Source organism: Montipora capricornis, chromosome 4 (assembly GCF_036669925.1).
Source record: "Montipora capricornis isolate CH-2021 chromosome 4, ASM3666992v2, whole genome shotgun sequence".
Classification (NCBI taxonomy): Eukaryota; Metazoa; Cnidaria; class Anthozoa; order Scleractinia; family Acroporidae; genus Montipora; species Montipora capricornis.
The window spans coordinates 32773472-32785971 of NC_090886.1; the positions used below are offsets into that span (position 1 = coordinate 32773472).

Consider the following 12500-nt stretch of genomic DNA (forward strand, 5'->3'; position numbering starts at 1 on the left):
AAGCTTATTTCAAGCAAAAGCCAAAACTCAGCGGGCTCAGTTATGGCCAAGATTTTCTCATTCATCTTTGTCATCTCCTGAAGAAGAGTGGCGAACATTGATCCAGTATATGTAGGGCCCGGTGTGCTTTCTTCCCTCAATAGCTCTTCTTCACTTGAGCCGTCCGCGTCCGCCATGCTCAAGTTTGGGCGGGAAACTACGTTGAAGTGCGAGAAGTAACAACTCGTGAACAGTTAGATAAGGATAGGGTCAACTACGTTGACTCGCTGTATGCTTATGTGAGCCTTACTGCGTAAGACTAAGCAATATTTTCAAGCGAAATTCCAATGACAATCTTCCAAGACGTGATCTTGCTGGCGATACAAGCTATGCAACGATCTTGCGCGTGCAATGTGCTACCTCATGGGATCTCCTGCTCTGGTGATAGAATGGGGATATGAATTGTTGTTCACTGCTTGGACTTGGCTTGATTTTCATGGTTCTAATTTACTTGGTGAGCAACAACAGTAAATCTGACTAACTTGTAAAATCTGACTAACTTGTAATTTGCTCAGATGGGCAAATCTGAGCAAATTACAAGTTAGTCAGATTTGCAGTTGTTGCTCACTAAGTAAATTAGAACCATGAAAATCAAGCCAAGTCCAAGCAGTGAACAACAATTCATATCCCCATTCTATCACCAGAGCAGGAGATCCCATGAGGTAGCACATTGCACGCGCAAGATCGTTGCATAGCTTGTATCGCCAGCAAGATCACGTCTTGGAAGAGTGTCATTGGAATTTTGCTTGAAAATATTGCTTAGTCTTAAGCAGTAAGACTCACATAAGCATACAGCAAGTCAACGTAGTTGACCCTATCCTTATCTAACTGTTCACGAGTTGTTACTTCTCGCACTTCAACGTAGTTTCCCGCCCAAACTTGAGCATGGCGGACGCGGACGGCTCAAGTGAAGAAGAGCTATTAAGGGAAGAAAGCACACCGGGTTGATAATGAACAGCTGTCGAACTACAGACCTATCTGTAACCTAAGATTTATCGCTAAGGCTATTGACAAGATTGTTGCTGATAGACTGAACCGCCATCTTGTCAACAACGACCTACAAGAGCCCGTGCAGTCAGCTTATAAGCCAGGTCATAGCACAGAAACTGCATTGCTAAAAATTCAAAACGACAGTCTCTGCAGCTTAGACAAAAAGAACTGTGTCATTCTTTTGCTACTGGATATGTCAGCTGCATTTGACACAGTCGACCATCAAATACTGCTTACAAGATTTAGCCGCCGTTTTGGAATCAAAGGAAAACCACTGGCATGATTCACGTCCTATGTTGAAATCACAAGCCAGTTTGTACGTGTCGGGAGCGATTTCTCGGACTGTTCATATCTTCCTCCCTGCGGCGTCCCCCAAGGATACGTGCTTGGTCCTCTCCTGTACTTACTATACACTGCACCTTTGAGTGATGTCCTTAAAACGTCATGATATGTTACACCATTTCTATGCTGATGATATCCAGATTTATGTGTCCTTTCACCCGTCTTGGTGTCCTGGTGAACCCGAATATTCCAAGTCTAAGGTGGAAACGTGTATCCTTGGCATTAATAGTTGGATGACAGCTAATAAGCTTAACCTCAATAACGATAAAACGGAGCTCTTGGTGCTGTTCGCCCTTCATTGTCTTCCTCCGCAGTTAAGCTCCATTTACGCAGGCAGTGAATTAATTGTAGCTACTTATTCGGCTAAAAACATCGGCGTTTATTTTGAAAACACCCTCTCAATAAACAAGCAAGTGAACTTTCTTTGCAAAACAGCTTTTTATCATCTGCGTAACTCGGCCACTATTAGACGCTTCCTATCGCACAAGCACTGTGAAATCCTTATACATGTCTTTGTAACTTCTCGTATCGCCGGATTACTGTAACTCTCTCCTATCTGGCCTCCCTCAGTTTCTGTTGCAAAAGGTCCAATATGTTCAAAGTGCTGCTGCCCGTGCAAATAAATACGACCACATTTCCCAGATTTTGAAAGATCTACATTGGTTGCCTGTCAAGTCAAGGATTTTGATCTTGACTTTTAAAGTGTATCACGAAATTGGACCCAAATATCGATCAGACTCTATAATTAAATATACGCCTAGGAGAACACTTCGTTCAGCCAACAAGAACTTGTTAGGAGACCCTATGTATAATCTTGAGTCTTATGGAAAGCGCGCTTTTTCAGTCATTGCTCCCTTACTCTGGAACAATTTGCCAGACGAAATAAGAACCACAACATGCTTAATTAAGTTCTTTTAAGAGAGGAGTTAAGACCTTTTTCTTTAGCCGTTCTTTTTAGAAAATGATGTAAGTTCTACATATTATAGCAACCTTGTTGAGCGCTATTGGTTAATTAGTAGAGATGGCGCTATAGAAATTTTGATAATAATAATAATAATAATAATAATTATTATTATTATATTTTATTTCCTTACCTTTCATGACATTCAGTAAAACGACAACTCATAAACTCAAGTTCATCTTAAAAATTCATTCATTCATTCATTCAGTCAGTAAGTAAGTAAGCTTAAACTGGGAACCTCCTTTCAACAGTATCATATCTTCGTTTTTCTTGATTTGAAACATCTTGCCCTAATAAAGACAGACTGCGTGTTCTCTTCTTCCCTTTTTCCGACTTGAAAATAAGAGATGGTCATCGTCTAAATTCGAGTTCATCAGCGGAAAGGACTTCAGCTTTACATTTAAGCTTACCTTCATAATCCTTTTAAAGGTAAATTATTTTCCATGTCCGTGTCATTTCCTTTATCGTTAACTTGGGGTTCTCTTCAAACGATCTGGCCCATTCGGTGGATGGCAAACTGGAACAGGCAGCCATACTGGATGTTTGCGTGGATAACCTCGCTTTCAATCAAAGATGCGCGCCGGAGACGCGAAAAGAGAGAATTTCGTTTCGTTTCACTTTGTTTCGCAAATTAGTGACTTTGGTTCAAGTTGTTATATCGGATTCCCCGATTTCTTATTCCGGATTCCGGATTCCAGACTTTAGGCAAACCCTGTCAACTTATAACTCCGTGACATACGTATAGACACACGAACCAATTTTGTTTGCGGCATTACTCATACAATCATCAGTTTAATTTAATCTACAAACCTCTCTCTTATATACTTTACAATTTTAGAGCGTTAAATTTTAAAATGTAAACATCATGTTATGAAGTTTTGGGGTGATCTCAAGCCTAGACATCCTCGAAATAGGTTTACTTATGAAACCCAAATTAATGGAAAACTACCTTTCCTCGATGTTTTAGTGGACATTTCAGGGCTTTCTTGTTTATCGCAAAAAAACATACACTGCAGTCTGGGCTTCTTACAAGTTTTCTAAGTCTTACTTGCTTCAAATATAAGATTGGTCCAATTCGTGCGCTGCTTGATACAATTTTTAAAATCACCAATACCCCCACTGGACTGGAAAAAGATCTCCACCAACTCTCTTTAACTCTTCAACGTAATTCTTTTCCATGTCGTTTAATAGATAAGTTCATTAATGTAAACGGTATAGGAAATTCAAAAGCAACTCTTCTTCAAGAGACACTGAGCACAACACACAGCCAACACCACAAATTTCCGATATTTTAAACTTCCATTCATTGGTACCTTCTCTGCCGTCACACACAAAAAGGTAAGAAAATTATGCCGGATTTTTTGCAAAAATTTAGCCCTAAGAATTGTTGTTTCTTCTTTTAAAGTGAAGAATTTTTCAACTTCAAAGATCCCATACCAGATGTTTTAAAATCCGTAGTTGTTTATCAATTTACACCTGCGGGATGTAACTCCCGTTTCATTTGTGAGACGTCACGCCATTTTTCAAGTAGGATCAAGGAAAATCTGTTGACTGACAAGTATTCTCATGTACAAAAACACCTTTTTTCCTCACCTGACTATAAACAAAAATCCACTGCTAGTTGTTTTACGATCATAGACTCAGTTAGAGATGTTTATAGACTTAAATTGAAACAAGAAGCTTTGTATGTTTCACGTGTAAAACCAGAGATAAACGTGCCGTTACAGCATAATAATTTTAGTTTTTCGTAAGCAACCTGTTTTTAAACAAGTTGTTTAAACACTTGTGCATGCACGTATGTTATGTTACATTATGTTATGTTACGCAACTTTGTATCATCTTTTCAAAATATAATCGTCATTTCAACCACATTTAAAAATTTAAATTTTAAATTTTAACGTTCTCCAATTGTAACGTATGTAAGAGAGAGAGGTTTGTAGATTTAATTGAACTAATGATGGCATGAGTAATGCCGATACATGTCTTGAAAAAGTTGGTTTGTGTGTCTTTTTAATCAACTCATCAACAGGTCACGTTAACGTAGTGCCACGCTTTCCTCCTCTACTACGCCACCATGAAAACCACAAGGTAGTCTTTAGATTTCCACTCTAAGATGCTCAGACTTATTCAGACTAATACGCAAACGAGGTGCGCGATATAGTCTTTGCGCATCTGACGTTATGACGTCATTCAAAATGGTGCAGAAAATGCAGACGGTCGACGAAAAAATCTCAAAAAAGGTCACCCTTGAGACCACTGGGAACCCAGGATTATGAACTGCGTTGCCCTTCGTCGAACGCAATAATGCATTCAGGGAGATTATCAACTTTGTTGTGCTTGATATAGGTAACCTTAAATCCACAGGACACCGATTTGAGAGAGTGACGCAGACGCAGACGCAGACGATAGAACACGGTATGGCTTGTTCTCAGCAGGATATGTTTCTCGATATTTCATGATCTTTCATGTTTGAACGAATGGCAGATATTTTTAGTTATTATTCAACACATTGTGACAATGTCCAAATATGGTCATAGCGCGCTCAAAATTCGTCGCGCGTACTTAACGTATATCCTGCGATATACGTAATTTTGTGTCTCGCGGAGAAGAATGGTAGTTTTTCCAGCTTTTTTATCCCAACCAACGTTAAAAATTGTGCTTTGTCATCAAGGTGTTGAATAATAAAAGAATTATCCTGCTCAATCTTGCGGAACGTCGCCTGATTTTAGCCAACTCGGCCTACGGCCTCGTCGGCTCTTCTGTAACAGTAACAACAATAAGGGGAGCACTGTTGAGCGCCTGCCATCCACCATAACCTGGGTTAAAGTTGTATAATCTCTTTTCAGCTGCGCGATATTTTTCACTCTCTGATTTTTCCTTTCCTTCAAAACAAAGGTTTAAAGAATTCACGATAATTATTAATTTGTTAAACAAGTGTAATGTGATTTAATTGGAGTGTCAGGTATAAGTAAGGTACTTGTGCTCGTCTTAGTAAGCTTGAGACCAGGCAGATGCACAAGTAGCCTTAACTTGATGGCGATTTTTTAAACGGTTTGTCTTTTCAGTTTTCAGTGATTCCGCTTCACCTTACTAGCCTTACTAAAGTACTTTTAAATGCATTTTTAACCAAGAATTGAAACCTACATTTTTGTGTAATCCTAGATTAGCGATAATCTGCTCACAAGATCTGTAAGGTGAATCAAATTAACTGAATCAAGTTGAAAGGTGTCATGCTCTTTACATAAAATAGCGATGTTTTCTCGAGTTTGCACTTCTTCTAGTCATGAGCACCTGTTTGTGCAAAGCAACCGAATTCAGACGGAAAGTAAACTCTGTGGTATTATAATCAATAGGCAGGTTCATATTGCGGATGTAAAAAGGCTTTCCGCTTTGGATATGAACGCAGTTTAAATTAGTTGAAGTGGCCTTACTTTGTAACCTTAAAAACGAGTCTTGTTTTTCTTTGTATGTGGCAGCAAATGTGGCATTTACCATGTTTGCTACAGGTTTGCTCTGAAGTAAACATATGTGTGCAAATTTGGTGTAAATCCATTTTTTCGTCCAGTGAGCAGACCAAAACACGATAACGCGCTAGATAGAGGGTCTAGTTAGTCTCAAGTTTCTGTCGCACTTATGGCCTTAGTGGGATCAAAAGTAAACAGCTGATACCACTTTCATAAGTTACATGCAAACGTGGGAGCACTTTAATTGGAACGTTATGATAGCTTGAGCTAAAATTGATGATTTGGCTTTCTTGTAGCACCCGCGTTTCGATTTGTTGTTGTATGAACTAAATAGGTCTATTAAACGAGTGAATTTTGATTCACTCCATTGGTGAAGCGTTCAGTGGACCTATTTAGTTCATACAAAGCACTTAAAAGTGCTTAAAAAACCTCCCAAGAGCAGCAATTTAAGAAATAAAATACATTCACTGTGTTTGCAAAGGCTCGTACAAACGGAGGTGAGTTTGGGAGAATTTGAGAGCAGATGGTACAAACACGAGACCAAAGATCGAGTGTTTGAAACTGCTCGGGAAATCTCCCAAACTCCCCCAGGTTTTTATTGGTTTTTATGAACCTGTGCAAACAATTTTTGCAAGTGGCTCGAGCAATATTCCCGCTAAGGCTAGTTAACACACGCGTATCACGGGATCACCTAAAAATTGCACCATAAATTGCGTCATCCAGGACTCTTATTTTATTGGCTAGTCTGATTTTTTTTGCTCATTGACCAATCAGATTTCTTGGTTTATTACTTCTTTTGCACTAAATTAGCTCTTTTCTGCACTATGCACGAGGAGGCAGTGTGGCCCAGTGGTTAGGACGCTCGCCTTGAGATCCGGAGATCCCGGGTTCAAGACTCGTTCTGACCACTCGTTGAATTTGTTCCTGGTAGTCCCTGGTTCAACTTCCTAGCTGCACTTGTAAATAGCCAGCTGGTTTGCCTCCGGTCAGTTGGGATTCTTAACAATTGTTGTTGTGTTCTGTCGTTTCTTTCATTGTGTTTCATTGGCCCTGAAAAGCCCCTATGGGGAGCGGTCAATTAAAGTATGTAATGTATGTATTGAATTGTGTTACCTGAAAACTGCATTTCTGTCTGAAAACTAAGATGCGTTTTCCTTCCACTTGTAAGCAAATGAAGTCAATGAAAATATGTCTGCAAAGACTGAGAAAATCTAAGAGTAATCTAAGATGGAACCATCATATTGCGAAAGTTGTTAAGAAATCTAGGAAACGCTTGTTTTGCCTTTCTCAATTAAAGCGCTCAGGTCTAGGCCCTAATGAATTACTACAGTTCTAGCGGACCTGTATCTGGTTCAATCACGGAATAATCATGCGCAGTTTTTCATGACGGTCTACCTGTATATCTTTCTCGCGAGCTAGAGGCAGTGCAACAGAGGGCAATGCGTATCATTTTTCCATGTTTCTGTATGATGAAGCGCTTGTTAAGACAAGTCTTGTCACTCTGTCAGACCGAAGACAAGCCAGACTGATGGACAAACTGTTTAAGAAAATCTTAGAAAACAAACGAAGACTGCAAGCTTAGGAATTTGCTGCTCCACAAAATGATAAGCATTATAATTTCAGAAAGGCACACTAGTTTAATCCGGTTTTAAAGACAAACAGATTTCGAAATAGTTTTATATCTATCTATGAAATGACCAATAAGATTTCTCGATTTACTCAATAAAATTGCATAAAGAAAAGCCTTTCTTCCATCCTTTGTTCAAGTTTTTGCTAAACTTCAATGTAGAACTTTATTTAAATACAATACCCAGCTGTGTTCTACAGTATCTGTTAGGGAATTTAAGATCTACGACGGCGACGGTCGACGAAAACGTACCTCAAGATATAACTTGGCTTTATCATAAGTCTTTCTCGATTATTCAGTCTCGTTCACGTCCTACATTGTGGGCGAAGCATCCTAAAATAAATTGGTGCGAGCGGTTTCAGAGTTAAAACAAAGAATGAAGGATTCTCTGTTGCATGCATATGCTTACGTTGTCGTCCAAATCTCAAATTTGGTGATTTCACCTCGTCGTTATGCAGACAACCGCTAAGATACTTGCTAAAATCCGTGCTTATTTAAGTCTTTTAACCAATGATATTACTGCTTTGTGGCGATGTCGTAGTCGTAGCCGTCGCCTTTTCTTAAATTCCCTGTTATCTGCAGAAATTTCCAACGCCACACTCTTCATCGCAAGGCAAAACTTGCAGAATTATGTGTTCAACTTTCCACGACAACATTAAGATTTAATTAAGTAAAGCTATGCTCCTCGCAATTGTGGACATAATATTAGCAATTGCGTGGAGAAGTCTGAAAAATCCAGGACTTCAACGGGGTTTGAACCCGTGACCTCGCGATACCGGTGCGACGCGGTATCGAGAGGTCACGGGTTCAAACCCCGTAGAAGTCCTGAATTTTTCGGAAGACCTTGGACAGCAATGACCAGAACCAGGTTGCTGACCAGCGGTTTTCGTTAAAACAATGGATTGCTGGGGGTGCTCAGTCTCGCGGGCTCAGAAAACCTGGTTATGTTCATTGTTATTTAAGTTTTTCGAATTTTGCCAGGCTTCTCTACGAAATTGGTAAAATTACGTCCCTAACGAGGGGCGAGGAGCATAGCTTTACTTGATTTCATATCCGCAGCTCAGTGTATGATTAATTTCATATATCATTTCGTTCATTGATTAAGATTTACACTTATATTTTCTTTTTTTGCTAGTCTTGACTTTAAGAGAAACATTTGGATAGGTTCAGATGTTTTGAACTCATTTAGCGTACTATATGAGCGGAGCTCATCACCTGTTAGGTTCTCCCCTGTGCGTTGCGAAAGCAAAATTCCCATTCACCCAACGCATTTGAGTTACGATATAATCCAAAAACTGATGTTGCTGTTCCAGTAAACAGATCCCGTCTGATCTTGTTCGAGGAAAATGTCTAGTACAGTAAAAGTTGCTTACTTATTGCTTTACTTGCAAGTTCTGTTTTCATTATATTTCTTGTAAACAAGCCCAAGATCTCGATCTTTTGTCTGTAAACATAACAAGGAAGCCATTTATTGATCAGGCAGACAGTTATGCGTAATCATATCATGGGCCGGGTAGGCTCCCCTTCACATGGAACCAATTTGCTTTAAAATTCAAGCAACAACGAACATTTGTCTTCCTTGACTTATGTCGTAATATGCTCCCTTATTCCACGAAAGGACGAAATTCAAAGAATATTAAAGGTCTCCAATATACAGATTACGTCCTCTTTATCCTGATAATCAATACAAGCCGGGTATTTTGTTTCGAAATTGACATCAAATAACACAAGGTAAAGCCCACAAAGGGCGAACTGGCAAGAAAAAAAACCATGTTATCTCCGAAGTGCTCGATAACATCAGCCAGTTTGCTAAATCATTCGATTCCCTTTATCCCAATACCTAGCCTCGATATCCGGCTGATTTTGAATAAACTGCATATGAGAAGCTCATTTTTACAAGTTCGCAAAGTATTAGTTGGTTTAAAATTCCTGCGGACGGAGCAATTGCCAAGCCTTAATTTGGAAAAGGACTGGGTCAGTTTAAGCCCGCCGCACACAGTGAGGAAAGAGCTAAGCAAACCTCCTCACGCGTGTGGGGTTATTTTGGTGAGAAATTCGCCTTGCAAGGCCGTGAGGATAAAATCAAACATGTTTGATATTTTTGGCCTCGCGAGGCCAATTCCTCACTGCGTGCGGCCCATCGTGAGAATCCATATGAGCTCGATCAATCAAGCATCCAATAAATTACATGGCATTCTCACTTGACTTCAGTGGTTCAAGGTGGCGGCGGAGGAAGAAACTCCGACTCCACCGATGCCACGCGAAAATGCCATGTATTTTATTGGACCCTTGATTGACCGAACGCGGCTCGATCTCACGATGGCCGCACACAGTGAGGAATTTGCCTGGCGAGGCCAAAAATATCAAACATCTTTGATTTTATCCTCACGGCCTTTGCGAGGCGAATTTCTCACCAAAAAAGCTTCCCTGCACACGTGAGGAAACGGCTGAGTAAACCACCTCGCGAGGCAGTTTGCTAAGCTCTTTCCTCACCGTGTGCTGCGGGCTTTAAGGTACAAATCCGTGAGAAGTATTCATCTGGTTATGTGAGATCATGGAGTGAAGCCTGGCACACAAAATTACGATACTATTTGACACAAATCCCTTTATTTTCTTCACGTTTTTTCGGGCATTTACAACGCCACCAACACAACATTGCTTGTGAAAACTTCCAGAGTTATGAACCGGCCTGAGAGCATCATGGAAATGCTTAAATTATTGTGAGCGGCGTAACGTTTATCAAAAGATCTTATCTAAATAACCACGCTTGGAAATTTTTACCTCAAATTCGGCCAAGAAAATGTCCTCAGTTTCCGGTTTCCCTACCGAAAAATTTTTCTCGGTCGAGGGAATTTCGAATTTTGCTCTTAAATTTCTTTGCTTCTAGCGAAGGCCTGGGTGCGAAAATGGTTTTTATCGGCAAACAACAGAATTCAATGAGCTTCAAGCTTTGCTTTGATATATAATGTGGCCTAGCTTGCCATATTCTTCCTTTTGTTTTTCGCCACCAAAAAAGGACTTAGTGCCGCTTACAAACTTTAACAGGAATCTTCTAAGGTGCTTTATGGAGGAAAAGTGAAAGGAGAGAAACATAGAACAGGTATTTGCCTTTCGCCGGTGCGACTTCAACATCAGCGATACCGTGATTTTATGTTCGAAAAGTTGTTTCTAGAATTCATAATTTCTCCGGCAGAATAATGGCCTGCTTCACAAGAAGCGATCTTGGATTATCGATGAAAGCAAGAAGCGGAGGTCGTTTCTATTTTCAAAGAACAGATAGAAGTATTATTGAAGAACCAGCAATTCAGAGAGATGGTAGTTGAAACAAAGACATATCGAAAAGGGGGGGTTTTACCAACTCGAAAGTCGCAAAAAAACGAGCACTTCTCACGGGCTGCTTGATATGTGGGACCTAAAAAGGCAAAACATAACAGCAGACTATCTTGTGTGACCAAGGAAGCTTTTTACCATCTTGAGTCGTCAAAACATCAGGTAACTCCATAAATGGATTTCTTGGACGCATTTTTGTGGTAAGCTGTCGTCTTACGGCATGTTCTGAACTAATAGTTTTAATACAAAACAACCGTAAGCCAACTCGTAATCGAAGCCCTCTCGATTTTCCGTTCGCAGTCATTTTGAACAACTTGCAGAGCTCTTTAAGGTGGCTCAAAACAGTTTCAACACTTTTAGGGAGACCTTGTTATTAGAAGGATTGACACTACAATACTTTATCACGTAACAGCAATGTTATGGTACCATGTAAAACATCAATTATTGCTTAACAAGATGCAGTCATTTTTGTGACGTAACAAGTTACCATGGTAATAAGAAAGCCTTGCAAAAACACCCTATATTTTAGCTTTAGTTGCTCATATCTGAAAAACGAACTCGGTGACCCCAATTTTTTATCGCACAAAAGTAATCAGCAGGCCAAGATAAAACTCTCTGCAAAGTTTAAAAGAATTCTGTGGAGTAGATTCAGAGCTATCTTAAATTTTCAATTATTCAAGGTGGCTCTGAATCTGCTCCACAGAATTTTTTTCAACTTTGCAGAAAGTTTCATTCTGGCATTACATTTCAGAAATAATCCTTGCGGTATAATATTTTGTATTCCATTTTTGAAAATGGTCGGCCATGTTGGAGTTTTTACTGTACTCCAGGTCTCGCGCGGCACTTCAAAGTTGGCCAAATTTGACTCCAAAATTTACAAGCATGAACGAGGAAGACAATACTGTTCTCACTCAACCGTTTCGTTTGGATAATAGTGGGATAAAATTCTTTAAACAACACGAGCTGAAATCAGTTTTAAAGTCCTGTACTCCTAAACATGAACTGAAAAAAAATCAGATATTAATTTTCCTTTGACTTTTACTCATTTTCGTAGGGATTACGAATAAAAGGACAACGGTCTTTGATACATTTTCTCAGAAAATTAAAAGAAATGAAATTACAATGCCCCTTTTTTTCTGAGAAGTTATTTCACGAATGTGGCGAGTGAATAAATTACACAGTTATTGTCTCTAACAAAATGGCCCATCAGTAAAAATTGCAAAACAAAAGTGCTAAGTACATCTCTTTTGCATAGCTTCGCCCGAGTCAACATAGAGCTGTTTTTAAATAAAACTACATATCGAAGCAGAAGCAGCGTGGACGGAGCCGCTGTTTTTGAACAGTTTTTTTTTTGACGCAGACTGGTGGAAGGAAGAAAACGGTAAGATTCTTTCAGTAGCCTATTTGAGATCGTATAAGGTAGAAGAAAGTAATGATACTGGCTGTCCAACTGCGTTCTACAGTTTATGTTTTCTGGAAATATCCAACGCCAGGTTCTGCATCGGGAGTAAAAACTTGCAGATTATGTGTTCAAGTTTCCACGACAACATTAAGATTTTAAATAACACCTTCTTTTTCGCTAGTCTTGACTTTTAAGAGTAACATTTGCACTGGTTCAGATGCTTTGTAATCATTTAGTGTCCTATATAAGCGGAGCACATCACCTGTTAGGTTCTCAGAAATGTTTTCCGGTCCGTTGCGAAAGCAAAATTCCCATTCACCCAATGCATTTGAGTTACAATACAAG

The 12500-nt window shown here is 39.6% G+C and overlaps 2 protein-coding genes across 2 annotated transcripts in view; both read left to right on the forward strand.

Moving 5' to 3' along the window:
• Window positions 1-5748, forward strand: part of LOC138044894 (D-inositol 3-phosphate glycosyltransferase-like) — a 12063-nt gene extending 6315 nt beyond the window's left edge. The window contains exon 3 of the mRNA XM_068891281.1: window positions 4697-5748. Within this exon, the coding sequence (XP_068747382.1) occupies window positions 4697-4791 (95 nt within the window). The 3' untranslated portion in view covers window positions 4792-5748. The remainder of the gene's footprint in view (window positions 1-4696) is intronic.
• Window positions 1-12500, forward strand: part of LOC138045965 (uncharacterized) — a 315585-nt gene that overhangs the window by 64682 nt on the left and 238403 nt on the right. The window lies entirely within an intron of this gene.